Source organism: Leuresthes tenuis, unplaced genomic scaffold, assembly GCF_036924035.1.
Source record: "Leuresthes tenuis unplaced genomic scaffold, fLeuTen1.0.hap1 SCAF_6, whole genome shotgun sequence".
Lineage (NCBI taxonomy): Eukaryota > Metazoa > Chordata > Actinopteri > Atheriniformes > Atherinopsidae > Leuresthes > Leuresthes tenuis.
The window spans coordinates 15,240,144-15,263,126 of record NW_027325360.1 but is presented as its reverse complement, the minus strand read 5'-3'; the positions used below and the strand labels follow the sequence as shown (position 1 = coordinate 15,263,126).

Below are 22,983 nucleotides of genomic sequence, written 5' to 3'. Positions count from 1 at the left end.
GTAGATCTCTATTCTTGTGATCAAACGGGAGACTCGGCATTCTCCGCCCTCTGCCTACAGTTCGTCTTGCGACCTCCTGGTTGTTTATTCTACTCCTGGAGTGGTAATTCTTTTGCGTCACCACGAACGTTTGACTACATTTGAGCTTCGGATCCATTGATACTGCCGCCGCCTTTAAGCAGCAGTTCAAAGCTAACCTTTACTGATTGTCTTTATTGTTTGGTGCTTTGCTTGTGTCCGTGTCTTTGGCACCTCTCGACGCCTTGTCATCCTGTTTGAAAGGAAGTGATGATGAGGGACGGGGTATGAGGGCGGCTTTGAACGTAGTGAGATGTCCCCTCAAGCCCTTAATGTCACAAGCACTTGTGGTTTAAGAGGTGCAAATGTAAATGTCGAATAAATTGATAAAGATAACAAAGGAGTAGGCATTTGATGAGGTTGTAACATTTCTACTCCAAATTGAGGGGCAGTGGATGGTCATTGAATTAATAGATAAAGAATCCTCACCTTTTCTTGGTGGTGTGTTTGTACAAAAAAAAGAAAAATCTGACAAAAGTGAATCATTTTTGCCAACAAGGGAGATGGAAATTCATCCCTGTACCCCTTCAACTGGCTACAGATTGCAGGCATGAAGAGGCCTCAACCTCTATACAGAAGCACATCGCTTTACAAAAGTGGATGCACTCCAATGATTTTGATCAGATTTATCCCTACTGAGGCCATCCCAATCACATTAGAAATGAATTCGCGTGCCCCACTTTTCTCCCATTGCTTTCTCCATTCAATTCCGCCTTGAAAAATTGGTTGGAACGCCACCTGATGGGAGTCTTAATGCCCTTTGTGTGCGTCATTCAGCGCCAGAGTAAACGTCCTCATTTTAATGTTTGGTTTGTTGATGCTTTTCTTACTCTAAACGATTCTTTTGCAGGGCCGTGCGTGATCAAGCAGTGGGTATTTGAACCAAATGGCCACGAGGTTACGCAAGTTCATGTATTTTGACAGACACATGCCACGTGCCCCGTGTGTAGCCTCTTGTTCTCTTTCTTTATTTTCCCACTTGAAGTGTTTTTTTATTTGTTGACCTGCAAACAAACCAAACAGGTCAGTTATGTTTTCATGGATTTGGTAACAAGCCTCTTCTTAACATTTTCTCATCAGTGACACGCACACACGGTACAGAAAGACACCCCCTGCATGGTGTTAGCCAGACAGCTCATTTAGCACAGCCTTCATTTCTATTCAGGTGAGACTCACTTTAGAGGCTGAATAATGTTGTAATTGTCACAGCAAGTTACTGATTTTTCAGTCCCACCCAAACCTCTCGCTTGTCAGTTTTGGGCTGTTGAAATGTAGAAAAAAAAAGATCCTTATTATCTATAAATAACTTTATCTGCCCTGTAAAGGCAGAGAAACGGGGTGCAATTGTGATTCAACACCGCCGGGTTTTGTTTTGGTTAATTGTTTTCCCATCACGAAGAGGAAAACATATTTTGTAGGTTTTATCACCATGGAAGCAGATAGGAGAGCTTTTAATTAGTTCCTATTTAACCATTATCTATTGCTAAGGTAAACACGCTTAATCATCATTTAGATGTGTAAAATGAGGAGGACAGAAAGCAACACAATTGTTCTGTCACTTTTGCTGATTTTTATTCTGTTGGCATTCGGAATTCATGGAAAGTGGCTACTTACTTTGTTTGTCAAGTTTGCTTGGATAGTGTTTACTTGTATAGTCGCCGTTAGATGAGACAAACAGAAACCTTCTCAAATGCTTTCCAGTTGAACAGCATCCGACCTTCGCTTCTCTTCCCAATGTCAGAATTTAGGGGACTACAAACTTTATGCATTTGTGAGGTTTCTAGAGTTCCGAATATTAAAGGGGGAAACATTTCTCCTGTTGTTTATTAAGTCTCGTCCCTCATTATTTGTCACAATAATTATTGCTTTTCCTGAATTTGAGTGGTGAGAAAGGAACTGATGGATTATGAAATCCAACAAAACAATCCATCAAAATTGGGTAACAAGGAAAGGATCTCCGACTACAGCAAAAGGGATAAGAAGAAGGTTTCAAACCAACCCCGCAGTGGGCTGTTGGATTCAGCCGGCCCCAAATCCAAAGCCCAGCAAACTCAACTGATAAAACCAAAACCACGAACGCGACTGCTGGTGACTCTCAACTCAAGCAATAAATAATAGAAAACAAATGCTGTTTGGAACAAAACAGGATTCGGGGTTGATCAGAACATCACTTTGTCTCCTCTGGCCTCATACAGACCCACAATCAGCACTTTTATTTATTTGATTTTCTAACACTCAAAGAAACTCAGACTTTGAGAATCAGTGTGCTGCCACAGAGGCATGCATGATTGTGGTATTTTTATCCAGTTGTTCTCCTTTTCCTAGTGGCCTATTCTTCTTCCTCTCACACTGTTGCATACATCTTGCAATTGGCCAGCCGCACAGCATTTTATCTGTGTTCCATGATAAGATGCCGGTCTTTTCTGAGTCTCTTTTTAAGCAACACTTACCCACAATAGCCTCTCTTGACTGTAAGTGACTGAACTTCCCCAATGATAATTCTACGTGGCTGTAATATAACAATCCTCAGTTCTTTTTAGTGATGCTCCTTTTTTGCACTGAGCACTCTAAGCAAGCAACACGTGTGTTAACTTCTTACTTTACAGGGGTCACTGCAGATGGATCGCACTCTGCTCATATTTTAGATTCAGTGCGCTTAAGGTGAGGAATTTGAATCTGTGGGCACGTGTTGCATTAGCCGTCCTTTTCATGTGGATTTATTTATTTTTTTTCCTCCTACCGCATGATCTCTTGGGTGCTCTGTAATCATGCACTGCACAGGTTACATTTGAACTTTTCTGAATTCTGATGTACCTAGAGGAAAGGTGTCAGGGTAGCTGTCTGTTTTTACATCGGGGAGGTCATTTAAAGGATGGTCGTGTAGCTGTGTGATTCCCCACCGTCTTTCTCTGACTCTCAGCGTGTCCTTTCGCGAAAATAGCTCCCTGTAGTTATAGACCGTCATGCTCAGCCTCGGGCCTTCTATGTCCTCTCCTTCCCTCTGTCAGTGTCCCCCTTTTTGTACATTTCCCCCTTCATTTTCCTCCTGTTATCTTGCCCCTCTCCTCTCCTCTGCTTTTATGTCCTTGGTGAAGTAATGACCGTCTGTTATTTTGTCCCGTTCACCATCTCTCACTTTGTTGCTCTGTGTCTGCATCAGTTTCTGAATTACAATGGAAGTTTAACTTGTTCCAGCCGCCTTCTGGTGGCTGCCTGTTAGTGATCACCAAAAGATGCCTTCGTGTTACAAAACCATGACAGTGAAAATGCGGCTGGCGGACATTTTGTTGCTTGTTGTTATTTTTATTAGGGTTATTATTAATCTGTACTGTATGTCCTCTTTCTGTGTAGCTCCATCATCCCTACAGTAATATCCCTCGACAACACAAGGTCACATTAATGCGATCTGTGCTCCAGGGTGCTGCCATAGGACACAACAAGTTTATCACAGAGATGGAGAGGGAGGAAGGGAGCGCGGTCCTTCCGCATGCACAAAATGACAACTTTATTTCGCGCACACGCCTCATAAATACAAACGCTTGCAAAAAATGCTTGCAAACATGCTAACTCTTAGTGATAGTTCGAAACAAACACTGTTGTATGTCGTTATCGTCTTTGGCTCCATGTGTGCTTTTTGCGGGAACATGTTCCCTCAGATGAAAATTAAACATGGTGACTTGTGTCTTGTGTTCAGGATCTCAGCAGAGAGGATGCTTTGCTGCTACAACTGAGAGAGAAAGATGAGCTGATTCTCAGACTCCAGAGTGAACTGGTAAGATGCACTCATGAACCATACATCTTCATTTGGGCTTTTGTCAGATTATAGATGGGATGCAGAACAACATCTGTATTTTTCATGATGTCTGACCCAGTCTTTGTTTGAGTTATGTCATGAAAAGGTACATTTTTGCCTCATCTTTCTCGATTGATACTGGAAATAGGACAACTTAATTTTGACTTCCTGGCGTAGGAAGTGGTACTAAATTGCAGTCGCTACTCCAGCCACGATAGCAGGAGGGTTGACTGTGCCAACGATGGCCATATATGTGTAATTGTGCTTTTATTTTAAGTGAATCTAGTGAAGACAAAAGTTTTTACAAGTTACACAGAAGCAACTCACGGCTTTCGACACGGAAAAATAGAAGGTGTGCTTATCTATTTATATTTCATCCTTTTGGTCTTCTTGTGAACTTTGAAAAATGAATAATGAAAAGCATTGGAAATGCTTTTAGATCGTCGGTTTTAAGGAAATTAATTAAAGACATTTGAAGCACGCATCTTTTTGCTCCTTTCAAAGCAATGAGAACCAAGATCAGTAAAACATTTCAGACAACTGAGAAGATTTTTATAGCAGCATTTCTGTTGGTTTTTCCTCCTTTGTGTAATGGCTGCTGCAGAGGAGAGATTGACTGGAACAGAATGACCTTAATAAAGAAAGAGGAAACAAGTGTGACACAGTGTGGTGTTATTTCTTTTTCTTTTCTTTGTTTATGTTCATTTGCTTGTTCATTTGAATAACTTTAAGTTTTAGGACTCCAATCCAGACAAAAGGGAAGTATATATTATTTGAAAAGTGCCTTTATAGACAAGGATGGGAGGCAAAGAGTTATCTCCACGTTGAATATCCACACCATACTCGTGAAATATGGAGATGTAAGCGAAAGATATATTGTCTTGTCGTTACTTTTTCCAGCGTTTTTTGAGGCTTGATTCATGGAACATCTGCAGAAATGCTCCATGGAGCAAAAATCTTTCATCATTTGTCATCCACATGTCTGTAATTTGTCACCTGTTCTATCAAAGTAATGGAATGCAGACATAATGCCAGGCCTTAGCAGAATAATGTGCCAGTGTTACAGCGGTATTGTGAGAGTTGCCAGTACGACCCATTGACTTGATTCTCACATGGCATCTGTTTGTTTCATCACTTTTTGGCACTTGCATTTGATTTTTCACCACTCTTTCGTCTCCTCCCATCATCGCTCTTATCTTCCTGTCAGCAGCACCTGTACTCTCTTTTCTTCCTCAATTGCCTGCATCTAACGCTGCATGCAACTCATGTGGCGTTATCACTGAGTTTGAGGAAACCAGTATCGGTGTTCGAAATATGAAAGTATAACTCTGCTTTCTCTACGCATCGTTTTGGGACTTATCTTTTTCGTCTCAGTGAAAATGAATTCAAATTTCCATCTGAATATAAATGCCCATTGACTTCCCCCCTTAATGTGTATGAAGGCAAATTAGACCTGAACAAATTAGAGTTTAACCATCCGGAAAAATGTTTGTTGCTTACAAGTAAATGTATATTACCCAAATGAGTGGAGTCTCAGTCCCCTACAGCTCTGTGTTGTTTAACAAAATACTTAGCACTCTTCCTCTGGAGACACTGTCTGAACACCTTAGTGGGAGTGAGAGGGAATTTAGAGAATTATGGAGCTATTTTCTAAATCACGTGTCACCGATGTGGAATATCTTGCCTGCAGTATTGACCACATATCGACAATAGTTTCCTTTATACGTACCAGATTTCTTAACAGTCTAAGAAAAAGGTGGTCTGCCCATCAATGGCAAACAGTGCTAGGTTTTTCTTTGGCTTCAGTATCATCCCTGTTTTTATGCTTTGTGTTATATTTTGGTGATTTCCTGGCTTGTGTGTGTTAGCTGTGGTCAGATAACCCGTCATAGCTGATGGATAGAAGGGATCATCACACTTCTTCATTGCTTCTCAGTGGACTTAGAAGGTATGCACCTACTTCAGTGTTCTATCTAGACACAGTGCTTGAATTGACAGTCCCTGAGTGGCAAAACATATAGCATGGCTGCCGCTGCTATTTGTGGCATCGGGAGTGTTATAAATCAATATCATCTTAAATTAAAGGCTGCGAGGTCTCGACTGGGATCCTGGCGACCTACTAAAGAGTCTGCAGACCATGGACACTAATATCTGGGCAGAATTCCTGTTTCCTGATGTTTACGCCAGGAAAATTCACAAAGCAAAGCCTGAAAGCATGAAAAAGTCTGAATGTCCGTTTGTACTTCAAGGAGGGATTTGTTAGCGGAATTAAGGTGGCAATGACGTCATTCTCTTTTCTTACAGTCAGGTTTGTACTGAAAGCTGAAAGGGGGGGGGTCACACTCTTTGCTACTTTATTGTAGTGTCTAATTAACTTTTACCCGTTACCCCCTCGGTTTATAACATTGGGAAAACATTTGACCTTCGAACCAGGGGATCAGGATTACAAAGGCAGGTGCAATTTAACCATCCATCATAACGTCTGTACATATTTCACTTGCAGAATGTACCTGTTACTGTTGTCTTGGCTAGCTTGGTTCAGTAGTGGAGGCGAGGATGGGAGGACCCAGGTGCAGACACGGAGCAGGAGCCAGGAGGCAAAAATGGTTTGAAAACTAAACTCAGTTTACTGAGAACTGAAACAAAAATCGCAGACAAGCTGGAACGCCATAAACTAAACCTGTAAAAACAAAAAAACACCTAAGACATAACAAAACCAGACTGTAACACTACACAGGAACATGAACTGACAGAGAAAACCATGGAAAAGCAACGACAAGGATCTGCTAAAGAGTGCAGAAAACCGGGAGTTTAAATATAGAGGGGTGTGATTGGTGAATGAGGATAAGTGAACACAGGTGAAGGCAGTGGAGCTGATGACCAGGCAGGAGGGAACTGAGGAAAAAGGTCAGGGAAATGGCAAAACTGAAACCAGACAGAAAAACACAAACTCATAGCTCGTGACAATCATCCAAAATTCTCTCAGAAAAAGAGTGTCGTTCGCATGCTTTTTCCATTAAATGCAAAAACGTTTATGAACACAGACTATAAATGCAAGATGCTTGATAGCTTCTCATCGAGCTTACCATCTATGGTTTGCCATAATATTGTGCAAGAAAACCTTTTCATTCGGAAATCACACTGAATAGAACACTGGACACGGTGTTCTCAGCAAATCCACATTTCTGAGCCTGGACTTCAGTTATCTTGTCCTTGCTTTTTAGAGCCTTGTAAAAAGAAAGCCCAACTCCTCTCTCAGTCGATTGATACACAATAGATCTTCGACATTCTGGATTTTTTCAGTTTCCCCAGACGCTCAAACAGTCCACAGCCATTGAGCTGGCTGTCTTTATGCTCCTAAGCGGCAAAAAGTGGGCGTAACTTGAGGGCAGTCATATGTCTAATGGCATCGTGTGAATTCCCTAGTTTAGTTTAATCACACTCATCTTCTTTCCTCATCACCCAAATCTCTTTCCTTTTTTCTTTTTTTCTCATATCACACATGAGTTAAGATCACGCAATTACGTGTGTGTGTGTATATGTCATCCTTCTTCTTTTTGACAGTGATGCTCCGGCTCCTATCACCATCTGGATTTAATTTCGTATCATGTCATGGCTCGTGTTAGTTGTTTTATAATGAAAAGTACGTCCATGTATATATCTGTGTGCATAGAAATGGATGCCAGGCAGTATCCTTGCTGCCGCACCAGCTTAACCTTATTTTTATCTTCACCATATGCCCTTGGCTCACAGGTCATTGGAATTGGTTCAAATTTATGAAGCTGCACACTTATGTAAGAATTGTGTGTGCGTGTGTGTGATATGCGATTCTGTGTGTGAGAGAGTCTTAAAGGAATACTTGTCCGGCTGCAGCAAAGTTAAAGTGCACCGTTTGAGGGAAAGGGCAGCTCATAGCCTGTGCTCCCCTCATTCTGCCCCCCTGTCTGTAAATCCTCCAGTGCAAACCTATTAATTATCTCATAGAAGGACCTTCTAGCTGGCTAGCCATCATGAGCTGTCACTTTTTATGAGAGAGTTCTCCTCTTTCCCGGCTGGTACTCCGACTGCAACATTTAGCTGGGAAAAAAAAAAACCCTCCTTTGCTTTTCGTGCAGACAGTCGTGATTAATGAAAACAGCTTTTTAACTCGGTCTGTGACCTCACTCGCTGGATTTGAAGAGGACATATGTGGGGTTTACAGCTATAACATAAATGGCTTCTCTTTTATTCTCCTTCCTATAAACGCATACTTACACCTTGTCCTAATTTGGTTGATTAATTTCAATCGATGTTGATTAATTTCTCCATATTTCGTAGGCACGGCAACGTTCAACACGTCCTGTTCTCCAACCCATGAGCAGTGTAGGGGAAGCGTGTCAGAATGATTAGTGACATCGTCGTAAAGTGCTCCCAGTGGAAATGGTGCTGGGTTCCTCTTAAGGGCTTCCAACCTGTGTTTTCAAAATAATCACGTTCAGGAAGCAGAGGATTTGGCAGGTTCTTGGTCAAGGTAAAAGCCCTGTATTTCGAAGGGAAGGACCAGTGCTTATCTCGGTACACTTCCATCGGTAAATCTGCCGGAAGAAAACCTATTAATTATCTCCTAGAAGGACCTTTCTAGCGGGTTGGCAAGCTCGAGCTGTCACGTTTATTTTTTTTTTAAGTATAAATTCTTCTCTGCTTATGCACCTTTTGGAGGGTCCCTGCTCCAATATTTAGCTATAGAAACCTTCTCAGGCAATTCAGTCCTGCTCTCTGACCTCTGGAAATAGATAGTTGAGGCTGTTTCAAGTTGCAGTTTAAAGAAAAATGCTCTTTGGATGACTACCACAGCATGGAAACCAGCAGTACCAAGTGTTGTGAGCTGAGGCAAAGCATAGGCCTTTCATGTTTTTTGGTGAGATTGGGACATGGCTGATGGGTGTGTGTTTGTGTTCTGTGCAGGACAGTGCCAAAGCCGCTCTGAAGATGAAAGACTGCCAAATGACTGACCGCACAACTCAGACAGACCACATGGGGCAAGAGGTAAAATGGTCACAGACGACACTCACAGTCTCTCTTTAGCTCTGTTAGACTAAAACACACAAGCAAGGCACTGCACACTTGATTCTTCAACACCTGACGCAGACTCCATGTTACTAAATTCGGTCGCTTCGAGCACCTCTGCTCTTTGTGTCCTGTTTTGTTTTGTCATCTGTTTTGTGATCAAGCATTTTATGCTGAGTACAGCAGCCAGGTCTCTCCCCTCCCCTCCCCTCTCCGCTTTTCTTTTCTGGATCGTTTAGAGTATCTTTTCAAGTTAAACTCAAACTCCAATCCATCTTCGGCTATACAAAGACGTTTCGCTGCATTTTATGGTCCAATACTTGCTCCTCCCCTCCTCGCTCCAAATTCCCATAGTGCTCAGAAAGTGTGCTTTGTGGCTTCCTGCCTGCCTGCCTTCCCTCAGCTGACATGGCCTCTTTGGCTTCTCTAAAGGCTGACAGTATGGGAACGCAGCAGACCTAATGGATGACTGTCTAAAAATGGCTGCCTGTAACAGAAACAGGAGCAGAGTTTTAGGGTCTGTCTCTATGTCTCCCCTTGCTTTCTTTTAAAACACCTTCTTCATCTTTTCCTCTGCTCCGAAGGTTCTTTTAAACATTTTATCCTGTTGTGTATAAAGTTGGCAAGAATCATTGTTAAAGGGAAGAAGCTTTGCCATTGTGTGAGTAAATAGGTGCACAATATCCACACAACTCACTGACTTACCCACACAGATACACAAACACACAAAAGATGGTGTTTGAGTTCAATTATACAATGTCAAGAGCAAAATGAATGGATTATTTGGAGGCAACAGAAATAGGATTTTGGTGAGCAGTGAAGTATCTCACTCTCCAAGTGTTCTGTGAAATTCTAGTATAAAATTGTCAGTTCTGCATTGTTCACTTACTGGGATAATGAAAATGATTATTTCACCACTATGAGCTCATCGCAAAGACAGACAGAAGGAGAGACCAGCTGCAAATACTTGTTGAGAATACAAGTTCTGTGAATTAAGGCAAAGAGCAGTCAGGTGCTCCATGTGCATACGATCCTCTTATTCTATCGCATGTGCAGAAAGTGTGGCCAACTGTGGGTGCTCTTATGTAAGAGCTCGGTACAATAATAGCAACTTGAAACATTTAATACCGCCACCTAAAAAGAAACACTCTCTGACATGACACAGTGGCATTTAATGTATCTGTTCCAGAATCCTGAGGAAAGACAGATGTGTTAGTCATGAAATCAAACAACACAATTCGATCGATAGTTATGATTCTGCTTTAATGCATGGTATTGAAGGAAGCCTTCTGTCATAATGTTAAACCATAAACCACTCTGAACTTGGATGGAACAGTTTAATGTTTTGACTTCAGGTTCCATTTAGCGATATCCTGGTGGGTGACAGGATCTCAACAGATCTGCTGAGTGTTTTCATTGTGCATTTGGTTTGGATGCGTCTGAGCCTCGAACATGTGTGAGCCACTCAAATGAAAGACGACAGACCTAACGCAACCCCAGATGGCAGAAAAAGAAGTTCACCAGGTGAATGGATGCATCTTTTTACAGTTCTGTGTAGAACCTGGCGTGCAGAATTCTTATGTTTAGTCTGCCCGGCCAGGAGCAAAACAATTTTGGACGTGTCGGTTTTTATCAAAATCCAAAATCCACCAAAAAGTTGCCCAAAGTCCAAACAGGTGAGTGATAGACGGACAGACATGCACTGAATGTTGATTCTGAAACTGCAGAGCAGTGCGGCATTGCCAGTGACACTCCTTTCACATCTTCGGTTATGCACAGTGTGTCTCCACAACAGGTGCAGACAACGCAGCTCCTTACTGTGCCTCACAAAAATGCCACTTTGTTGCTTCATCCGAATGAAGTCATCGCTCTGAATCCTGTAATCTTATCATACCTATCATCATTTATCGTACTGATGCTCCTTTTTGTACACCACTTCTTTTCTTCACTCTACTTTTTATTTATCTGTACTCAAATAACGCACACGCACACACACACACACACACACACACACACGCACACACACACACACACACACACACACACACACACACACACACACACACACACACACACACACACACACACACTATGTGTGCTTTGTTCTTCATTTGCTACCACTGACTAATGTGTTTCTTCTGTAGCCTGAACAACCACAGGCAATTGCATGCTTGTCAGTACTGGAAGCTAAAGTGAGCAGAGGTGTGGGAGTGTGTGTGTGCGCACTATGAATTAGTGTGTGAATTTATATGCATGCCAGTGTATTTGTCACTGTCTGTGTGTGCGTATTTGTTTAGTGAAGCAGCCATTAGTCCTGGCCTTGAACAGTAAAGTCAATAAAATGCTGCTGAAAATGTCAAAGTAACTTAAGTTAAATGGGTTATATTTATGCCCAGACAGTATAATTCAGTTGTTATTGTGGCTTTTTGTGTGTTTTCTGTATTTTCATGCCTCATATGGTTCAAGTTGGCCATCAGTATGGCCGTGCCATTAACAGGGCATAGATTATATTTAACTGCTCTGTCACGTATTGCCTTTCCAGATGTTTTTCTCCTGCTAATAACCACAGAGAAAGAATTAGTTGTGTGTTGAGAGGTTACATTTTTTTTTTCTTTTTTTTTTTCCACATCACTTTAATTAATTTTAATGAATTTTCATTAAAACTAATTTCTGACAATTAACTTGATTTTCCTCACCAGGACCACCAGAAAGTTAAAAAAAAAAAACAAAAAAAACATCCTTTGTCGCTTTCTACCGTTCACTGAGTGTGATTTGAATTTAAAGTGAAAAGATTCAGTCAATTATATCATCTCTCTGCGGTGAAGTGGTATGATTAATTGGACAGTAATCATTTGAATTCAAGAAGTGCTGCTAAGTGTCTCTTCTGCTCTGCAGGTGGTAATTGGCAATATCAGCATACCAGATATACTGAAAAGGCCCATTCTAAAGTAATAGTAGAGCAGATATATATATATATATATATCTGCTGAGCGCTCTTATTACTGTGTTTCAGACATGTTGGATGTTTTGTAATATTCCAAAATTCAGGACCGCAGTAACCTTATCTGTCTTATGCAGTACAGCCAGTTTTAAGGCGTCTTTGCTATCTTTTATTCGACCATCGCCCAGCTATTGAGTCCTCCATATGTAGGCCCCTCGAGAAGATGGACTCTTAATTAGAGGAGCAGCTGGCTGCCCGCTAGCAAGCTAGGCTAGCAGCACAGGTGACTTAACTCAGCAGTGGCTTTCAGCATGTGTGCCCTGATTTTAGCATTCCTCCTTACCTCCCGCCCATGTGTGCATGCATGTGTGTACGGAAGAGAGAGAATGAATGTGTCTTCATGTATGTCTCTGAGCATGTGGGAGATGCTGCATGGAGCGAGTCTATATAGGTTAGCTACCCCAGTGCATCGAGGACAGTGAGCGAGCAAGAAAAAGTGTGTCTACAAGTGGGGCAACTATTTCTACTGCTTCTACCACTTTTCAGGGTCGAGCATAATCCCTCATTCTTTCTCCCTCAAACTCATTCTCCTTCTTTTGTGGAACGCTGTCTTACTTTCCCTCATCCTCCTCTCTTTCGCCTTTGCCTGCTTTTGTTTGCTGATTCCTGAGACTAAACAAGTCAGTCCTCTCCTCCTCCCACTGTTCTCCTCCTCTCCTTTCCTCTCTTTTCCTCTTCTCTTCATCCAGGAATTCATCGGGGATACATCTGCCCTGGTTTTCCTGCATTGGACACAGTGTCCTAGGAACTGCTCTTGGCCCCAACTCTGTCCCACAGAAATTCTACTTGAGGCCAAGTTTTGGCAGAGTTCCTTTTTGAATCTACTTTAACGGGGCCGCCTTATGTCTCGCGGACTTTCAGGAAGGTCACGAAAAGTAAACGTCGCACAGATTTCTGGAGCGCATGCCTCCCTCTTGACTGATCAGCCACATTGTTCTTTTAAATGAACATTTGCATCGACTCTCAGTCCAATTTATGGCAACTTATTTCAGAGAACTGTCATAGCTGTCATGAATGAATTTGTCCTCAAGTTATGGCGGGTCCTTTCCATCTACCAGATGTCAGTTCAATCCTGCAGAAGGGTTTGATTGGGGCGGGGCTTTCTGAGGTTTAGCCCCCTTCACATATCTACAATGGCGGAAGAAATGTAAAGCCATCATTTTCCGTGACTGTCAGGTCTGAGCGTTATGTTTGCAAGCAGTCATGGAAAATTGTAGTTTGGGAAATTGGCATAGGGCCGTTTTACCCCGATTGTTTTACAGCAGTTTTGCTCTGAAGCAATTCACACGTCTCCGCACAGTTAATTTTTTTCAGCAACGTCAGTCACTTTTTACCTAAGCTTCGTGGCTGCCGTGTATTTCAGAAAGTGATGTCCTTCAAAATTTTAATGTTCGGTCTGAGCCACATGTAGAAGTGAGTGAACCAAAGCCATGTGCGTTTCATTTGTACTATATGTCTTCTTTTCAAGTGGTGAGGTCTGCAACCGTATAAAATCATGTTGAGATAATCAGAATAAAGCATTAATCTGCAGACACAGCATGTGTAAGATTGTTGAAATGTCAGAACTTGTGTATGTTGGCCACATATTGAAATAATTTTGCATGTCAACATGGTATTATTTTGCCATGTTGTCAAAAATGCCACAGATAAAGACTCTATTCACCTAGAAATTGACAAGCAGCAGTACAGAGTGAGTCGAATAGAAAAGGTCAAACTGACCCTATTTTCATTTCCACACTTTGAGATTTCTGGTTATGATGGTGCCATGTAGATTTGGCAGCTAAGGTGAGAGGGATACTGCAAGGTCCTATTTTATGTCCCTTAGAGCGTCTTTAGAGCTGGAGGTATGGTGGCCATTTGAAACTTTTTTTTTTTAGACGGATTAAATCGATTGAGATTGCTTTCTTTCAGCAAGGTAATTTAATGGGCATTCTTGAAAGGAGCATTTTATGGGGGGAATCAGAAGCTTGTGGCAGTGAGCTCACTCTTGTTGCCTTTTTCACTTTCTCTCTCTCTCTCTCTCTCTCTCTCTCTCTCTCTCTCTCTCTCTCTCTCTCTCTCTCTCTCTCTTCTGTCATTTTATATACTCACTAGATTTGTTTAACTTTTCTTTATGGCCTCCCATTTCATTCACTTCTCCTCTCCTTGCTTCACCCCTCTACCAGTCCCTTATCGCCCTCTGAAATGAACGAGAGGAGCAGATAGTTGTGGGCCATTCATTGTCTGCGTGTGCGCTATTATATTTGAATACAGAAACATTTGAGTAGATGCGGTTTTTTTTCCGTCTTTGTCTCTCATTTTGTGGAGGTGTGAAGGAAATGTTCATTCAGAGGAAAAGCCTGGGTGTTTTCTTATGAAAATAAAACGAAAAAGGTGTAGTCAGAGTTCACGTACATGTCTGTGTGGGAATGAGGCCAAATGATGATGTATCCCCGCCTTTTGGTCCCTTAGATAAGGCAGTATTCTCCTTCTCTTTTGCTACGTGGGTGTAACCATCTTAAAATGAACCTCAATGAGCTCTAAACAACAGCCTCTAAATCAGCAGCGTACAGCGGCAAGTTTAAGGAAGAGGTGCACCGTTATGTAAGCCAGGCCTTGTGTCGTCCGCATGATAAATGGTTGTGAAGGTCCACAAGTAACATGTTTGCTCGTTTAGGGACTTTCTTGCATGTTTGCCACAGGTTCCATCAACACAAGTAACCCTCTAATGTTTAGGAGGGGCACAGTTTGGCACATCAGAACTAGATTAAATAAAACATACAAATAAGTCTAGAAATTCTCATGTGTGCTTGGATGACTCAGCACCGTGGAGCTGCGAAACACTACCTGCTGTGTAGACTTTATCCGTTATCTTTTTTTTTCTTCCTGTGATTGAATTGCATCATTAAGAAAAATACAGTTGCAAGCACTCCGTTTCAACTGCCCACAGTCTGCATTAGATGATCAGCATGAGCACTATGTTCACAGCTTTTAACGAAATTGTTAAAACTTGGAATTTAGTCCTTCGGTCTCTGTGACTGCCCCTTAGCAGTTTAAGGCTCACATAAGGGACCTTTCTCAGTTGCAGTAAGATCACTAATACGTGTCACCTTTCATCTATGTAAAAATGATTGCCCCCCGTGTTTGTGGAAAAGAAAAAAAGCTGTGCCTTCATTGATTCCTTTGCATTGTCTTTGTTCTGGGGGTGTTTTGTGCAGAGATATTGATCCAGTGAACCTGGGGGAAAATAATCCTTTCGTCTAGCATGTCTTTACTTACGTCCACTTACTACTTTTGTCTACAGTTGTGACACAGAACATGTTCAGCAAACCCCATGTTGGGAGAGATTTCCTAATTGACGCATCATGCATCTTCCCAGGGCTGGAAACCCTGAATCAATATGTAAAATAAGCTATGATCACATGCTTCTGCATCACTAATACTCTCCACATCTGTGCCAGTTTCAGAGGAGGGATGGAAGGTCCACTGCCGAGTGTGACTATGTAGGTCTTCGACTCCTATTCCTGTAAACTAGATCATTTTGTACAGCCTAGTCCTTATTGAGTAATGGTGCTGCTAGGGATAGAAATAAGAAGGCACGATAGAGGGAAAGAGGAGGAGCAGGAGATGCAGTTTTCTGCCCTACATAGATTTTTTACATTCTTCTCTTTATGACAGTTAGACTTCTCGTCCTTCCACCCTTCACCCCTTCTCTGAATGCCATTATTTCCAGTTGTCTTCCTCTGACATGCCACTCCCTGGAAATGCCCCAGCCTTTTGTTTTGCCTACTTTCAGCACATACAGTATTCATCTGTTTTCTTTGCTCTGATTTCTTTGTCCATCTTCATATTTCCTCTCCTTTCTTTCTTGACGAGCCCATAAAAACCTTTACCCTCCGCCTCGTATTTATCTTTTCCCTTTCCTGTCATCCTTATTGCTTATTGCCCTTCTTCTTAACTTACTTTTTTCCTATCTTGCCATTCTTTCGCTCCACCATCATCGTCTCTTTTGCACTTTATTCACCCATTCCTGGATATCAGTTCACACACCGGCTTTCCTCATTCTCAGCATCATAATCAGCCTTTCACCTGTATACCACTCAGTTTGCACCCCCCCCGCCTCCATCATCTCTTTTATTACCGCTCCTCTTTCACCCTGCCTTTGCCCTCATCATCACCGCTCATACTGTATTAGAGTTTCTCACCAACCCTTGTTAACCCTGTCCTCTCATATGGTTTTACCTCATGTTGTTCTGTTAATGATGGAGAAACAATTTTGTCGGGGAGCATTGTACAACAGAAACTTTTTCTGTGGAAAAGCAGCCAGTTTGATCACATTGTTTTTGCTTTCAAACATTTAATGGCATCCTATGCAAACGTAAGTGTAGCGTTAACATGATCGTGTTTGTCTTTGTGTAATGCTGCTCTTCACCAGAGAAAGTATCCCTTGAACAACATCCTCATAAGTAGTCTAGCTACCATGATGCTGTGAAATAAAATCAACAAAATTGTTTTTTTTTTTTTAGAGTCAATTGTAATACGACGAACACATTACCAGCACCATTAAGGCCTGATTTGGAGTCCAAGGAGTGTAAAAACAAAATATTGTCCAGCAATACAAGTAAGCAAGTAAACATTCAACTTACCCACCTGCAGCTCCTTGGCAGACCCTCCAATTGTAGATGAAGGATCCATTAATATGGCTCATTAATATGCACTCAGCAAAATGCTGTAGATCTGCTGGACTCCTCAGAGTAGATTTGCGTTGCAGTTGCATGTTCACAAAGGTTGATTTACATACAAACTGTCTGGTACCTTAGCAGAGGGTCGAAGTGTTTACTAATTCTTCTCATATTTGTTTCAGATTTTAGAAAGCCTAACGATTACAAACAGGGATAGAACCAGCTGGGACAACATTAATATGGATAACGTAGGTAATCGTAGATGGAAAATAATGTTTGTCGGGTATTTTGCCCACATGTTTACACAGTTGCACAAAACTTGTGTCCTTGTCTCATGGCTTTGAAACACATTGTTTTTTTTTGTTTTTTTTTAACTGGTATACTTTTTGTAGTTTTTGGCAAGCTGTGTGGGTACATGAAGAGCAAACCACCAGTATTTACAAACCTTGTACCGTGTCACGCATTATCTTTTTTTTTTTTTTGGTTTGCTTCCTGCTTATCTGAACCATTGTCATAGATGCACCGTACACAATCCGTCATGATCGCACATCTCATGTAGCTGTGAGTGAGTGAATGACTGAGTGGATAAATGATGGGTTAGGACATGGCAGTGTCTGACTGAGGGGACCAGCATTAAACTTATTATGCTGCTTTGTATCAGTGACACGTGTTTGCTTAGTTTGTGTAGAACTTGTGGTGGTTTAAGTCCTGAGAAATCACACGAAGTATCATATTTCTTTTTTACATACGGTTGTAGGACATAATTGATCAATGTCGAATAATTACTGTAGAATGCAAAGCTTTGTTGCTGTCTTCCGATCTAACAAAAAATCCCTCTTTTTCTCCATCCCCCCTCTTTTTTTATTCTATTTTTTATCTCTATTGGTTGGTCTATGTGTCATCATGTCTTTTGTTTCCAGGGCATCAAGGCGCATGGGAGCGCCACTTTATCGTCAAGGAGACAGCTGAGTGAGTGTCTCTGTTCTGATATCACCTGACTGGACATGACTGTGTCTTGTAGTGGTCCACCTTGATGTAGTAGATAGAGTACAGGGGGTCTTGCTGCTAAGGCTTGATTAATCTTCAAGTCTAATCAAGGCTGATTAGGCCCTGCTCCACAATTCTTTTACTTCACAAATCAGCTAATGAAGTGCTGATTTCCTTTTTGTTGTCCACCGTTAGAATGGACTGCAGTTTAGGTTCCTTAAGGGCTAGTCAAAATTTGGTTTTACACACTTGAATTCAATATTTTTAATGAGTGGTTTAAGTGAAATGTACTCCTAAAAAATCTGCTAATGAAAAGTGTGGTAAATTAAGTGTTCATAGATACTTCACAAAAGCCGAATGCTGGTTATGCGAAGTAAAACAACGGTGGATAGTAAGATTAGACAGTTGTTGACATAAATCAAGTCCTGGTATGGAGACCTTTTGTGTTATGAATGCTACCTGCACTGCTTTGTCCTGTAATGTAGACAAGAATGCTGCCTAGTGTACCTAAAGGAGCTCATCCTACCCAAGTGGACAGCGGCCGAGAAAGATTTTGGATCTAAGATCATGTATTTTCTGTTTAAAGTTGAGAGAACAGAACAGCACTCTCTGTTGGAAGTTGCTGCAGAAGTAATATTTTCTGTAGTTTTTGTCAGACTGGAGGGAAAAAAAACAAACATTCAAGCATTAGACAGTGGTTCAGATATGTCATTTCTCTAATAGGCAAATCATAGGCTTTGAGTTAGCACATTTCTAAGCTCACAGGGCATTTTAGTGTTGAAATGCCAGTTTTAGCATGTTCAAAAGAATCAAAATGCACATTTCATCCCAGTCTTTTACATTTTGTTTATAGGATGTTATGTGTACAGAAAAATGTTACAAAGAAGAACGGTATAGTCTTAGAACTTAGCAACCAACTGTCTGGCAAGATTGGAAAAGGCTTTCCAACAAGATTGTTTTGTAATCCTACATCCAGGTAAGGGAAATAAACAAGACTGTAGCGTAAAACACTCCACAGAAAATGTTATTACACAGGGGTGTTCGGGAATTTCCCAAAGTGAAAATGCCTCTGGGGAGGACAGCTGAACAAATGTACCTTTTTAAATGTCCATCCCCTGCATACCTACACGGACTGTACTGGACTGTAACCGAGCATGCTGTAGGAGTACAGTGTTTGAATGCAGTGTATTAGCCCTTCCCTTCCTGTTTATGTGCAAACTTTAACCCTGCTTGTCGTTGCACTTTGAACTGCAATCCCGCTTGTCACAACACTCTGGTGTTTTATCGACCTCTGTGACCTGCGACCTCATCCAAACCGGCTTGATCCTCCCGTTGACCCTCCACTCAGCCACACTCGCATACGTTGGCACAAGTTTTTCACAAAATACATGCACTGAAAGAGCAAAGTTTCCGTTCAGAAAGGACACATTCAACGTTAGCCATTATTTTATAAAAGACCTATTTTGGTCAGGTGTGTGTTCGTGTGTGTGCACATGTGCTTCCGAAGAAAATGACCCTCGTGTTGAAGGTGAAAGCATAAAGCGACAGTAAGAGCCATTAGACTGGCATTTGCTTGCTTCATTTATGCAAGGGCAACTAGGCACTTCCATGCCTGCGTTGAATGTGGGTGTGTGTGTTTGTCTTCCTGTGTGTGTGAATTCTTTTTACACAAACATTCAGGCAAGAAATGTCTCATCATCTTTGTTTGTGCATGCATGCATTTTAATGTGTGTGTATGTGTTGGTAAACCTTGTTGCTCATTAAACTTTCCGAGGACTGACAGTAATGCTGCGTCGTTGAATTATTAGTCCCTTTTGAACTTGTTGCTGTGCAAACGGCCTTAATAAGGTAAACTTAATTTATTTAACAAGGTGAAATCAAGTGGTAACCTCTTTGGCGGAGTCTCTACCGCCAGTGGTGCTTCCGTCACATGTAGGCAGGCGGTGGCGAGGAAGAAGGACTCAGGTGCAGACACAGCTTGAGAGCCAGGAGGTTAAAACGAAAAGAAAACCATTTATTTTAAACAAAAGGCGCGGCAAAGCTGGATAACCATTTCCAACAAAAGAACACTAGGAAACGAAACCAAAAAAATGGACCGAACTTGGAGCGCCAGGAATAATACAGAACTGACAAAAGGACCACAACGATGATTGGTGAGTGGAGAGAGTGAAGCTGAGGGAAATAACACAGGTGAAGGGAGTGGAGCTGATGACCGGACTGAAGAGAGACTGAGGAAGTGAGGAAGTGAACGGGACTGAGACAAGACAGAAAAAAACCAAGAAGACACAGGTCGCGACAGCTTCTTGATGCCGCTTTGATTATGTCCAATATATACTTGTGCCAAAATAAGGCATCCATTTATGCATGCGCTGTACATCCGTGGAGGGGAATTCTGACCTCAGAGAAATGCAAAGACAGTAAACATGTTCCATAACAACAAGATTAAAGATTTATTGAATTCTTAATATTCAAGCAGAGGTTGTTTAACGAAGTTTAAGAGGTTGTCCCTTTTTATACTTACTCACAGAAAACAAATGTTATATGAAAATGAATTATTTACCAAATCAGAAAACATGAATTATTGTTCTGCCTAAGGAACTATCTGGCATGGCAGCCGATACCTCTGTATGTCTTGTCAGATGGCAGCAGAGTGAGCAGGCTGTGGCTGCGGTGCCATCAAGGCTCTGTGTAGACACCTTACTTCATTCATGCTCAGTAGTTAGCTACCGATAGTGTTCCGGGGACTAGCTGCAGAGCCCTCATGTTTTGGGCTGTGCACTCATTTTAGTTTCTATTTATTCCACTGCTTTCTGTTTCATTGTTGTGAGCCGTTTTCTTTTTCCCCATTTCCATTTTTTTTCCTTCAAAAAGATGTAATTTGGTAACAGAAGTTTACTTTTTAGTTTTCAGGTACAAGCCTCTGTCTTGGATTGGACCTGTTCGTAACATGGCCTCCCTTTAGATTACCAAAAAAGAAAAAAAGAGAAGGATTTTCATCCTCCAAACAAATAGCAGTATGACACTGAGTGATAAACCTGTAGCCAAGGACTCATAAAGCTGCAGATGATGTCAAAGACATTCAGAACTCTGACTGAAAATCAAATACAGTGACATTACGATGAAGTATTTTCAGCACCCCATAAAGGCCCAGCGCAAGACTCTCCGGGCGCACTGGGGCCTCTAAGAACTCATTTGAATTGTAAATGCACTGACTGTGATTAAGTGCCTTGTGAAGCATACATCTGCAGCTAGCAGTGCAAGTAGTTATGTTAATACATATGTGTGTGTGTGTGGCACAGGTGGTCCACTGATACAGACGTAGTGGGAAGCGGTAGCAGGTGGAGGGAGTGATAGAGAGACTCCTTCTCTTGGTGTGGGGGAATTCAAGCCTGCCCAGTGGCAGTCGTACTGAGATGAAAGATTTCTTTACTCAGGTGGAGGTTGCATGTTGGAGAAGTATTGTGTGTGCGTTTTGCACTTGTTTATAAGTTGGCAGTGTGGCAGTATGACATCTTAGATCCTCTATTTTTGGTGCTGTTTTTGATTGCAATGTTGCCTGCTGTTGACAGGCAGATAAGAAAGTACAGGTGTGTGGGCGTTTGCGTCTGTGAATGTGCTTTCCAGCTAGAGATGGATATTTCCATGGTAAAACTGGATGCATCCAACTGGCCCCTGCCATCTGCAGGTGTTTTTTTTTTTGTCAGGGGAGACTGAGGCCAGTTCATCTCCATCAACCACTCTGCACTGTCATACAAGAACCACAGAAGTGGGAACTGTCAGTGTGGGTATATGTTTATGTGTGTGCATGCATGAGGCTTGCTCCAATCCTGGCGAGCTGCCAGAGCACTTATCTAACTGTGATCCACCGTGCTACTCACTGTGACTCCTAATTATAGACAGAGGCACTCAAACAGACACATATACACACAGTTTGTACATGCTCTCTTGTGTACCATTCACGCTAATGAGGAACACTCCCCGAGGAGTACTCCCTGAAGTACCCACACTGCTCTAGACTCCTTGATAGAGGCCACCATGACCACCTTCCCTGGCAGCCTTCCTCCCAGCCTGCTACTCAGAGACAGAGTTGACACTTATAGTTATGTACACACACCGACAACAACCAAAACACATAGAAGATTTGTTAGTTAGTAGTGGGGAATGTGGAAAAAAAGAGTGACGGCGAGTGAGAAGTGAAAGCTGAAGAAATGCTGTGAGAAATGGAGCAAAAAAGAGGGGATGAAAGAGCTGCAGTGGGGGAGGAGGAGATGGAAAAGATGGACTGCCAAGAAAGGAAGAAGCCAGAAGACAGAGATCATGTAGAGGGAATGGACGGCAGGGGACTTGGAATGACTTGTGAGACGAGCAGAGAAGGAGGAGAGAAGATGGAGAGTATTTGTTCTCTTTACTTATTGAGATCCAGGATGCATGATCACATCCCCCTCATAGCCCCACAGGCTTTCCCTGGTTCCTTCTACGTTTATGACCCCCCTCGTGTGTTTCCTAGTTTATCTCTTAGTGTTTCCTCTCCTCTCTGAGGACTGAGTCCAGGATGCATCGGCCTGGTATGGATCACGGTGCCATAGGCTGTGTTTTAAAAAAACATACCTACAGATAACTCTAAATGACTGCTTTGTGCCCATATTGGGATTTGTTGAGGTGAAGGATGCACAGGTTCCTGTTGCTGAGCATCAACAAACTGTTTACAGCTTCCCACAATACCTTTTAAATCTCAACTTGCACCCTCAAAGGTGGATGAAGCATTTCCGAGTGATCTACAATTAGTTTACTGTGCTTGCTTACTGTGTCCTCTAAATAAGTTTATCAAGGTGACCCTGCTACCACCACCACCTTCTTTCATATGTGGTTCTGACAGAAGAGTACAAAGTAAAGAGGACAGGACCGGACAGGACAGAAGGGACTGTGGTGGCCACTGCTGTGTGCCTCTCACCCCTGCTAACCCCACCTAGCCCCAGGGGCAGTACAGAGGGAGAGTGGGAGCTGTCAGCAGGATATGTGCGTGTGTGGCTTTGCTCATCCGTGTTTGTGTGGGAAACTCCGATCTGTGCCCCCATGTATGGCTTTTTCCCCCCACGGGCAGGACGTAGCAGCACAGGAAGGCGGGCACCTAACTGGGCACAGATGGCAGCGACAGACAGACAGGGAAGGCGGTGACATAAACACTTTAATAAATAATTATCTGAACAATGACAATGGGTACACCAGAGTAGGCGGGAGCAGGGACAGAAGGATGGGAGAAGGAGACTGGAAGGATACAACATTTTGAAAAGAAAAGATTTTGAGAAGCCCAGGGAAAAGAGTGACAGAGAGGGCAAAGGGACAAGAGATGAGGGGAGGCTGTGAAGGTGGAAAGTGAGAGGAAGTAAGAGAAACAAGAAGTTTTCAGGCTATGGACA

The 22,983-nt window shown here is 42.2% G+C and overlaps 1 protein-coding gene across 2 annotated transcripts in view; it reads left to right on the top strand.

The window, feature by feature from the left end:
• ccser1 (coiled-coil serine-rich protein 1) overlaps positions 1–22,983 on the top strand; it is a 106,008-nt gene that overhangs the window by 44,485 nt on the left and 38,540 nt on the right. For both annotated transcript variants that reach the window (XM_072387781.1, XM_072387782.1), the window contains exons 9-10: positions 3,773–3,850; positions 8,816–8,896. In XM_072387781.1, the coding sequence (XP_072243882.1) occupies positions 3,773–3,850; positions 8,816–8,896 (159 nt within the window). The remainder of the gene's footprint in view (positions 1–3,772; positions 3,851–8,815; positions 8,897–22,983) is intronic.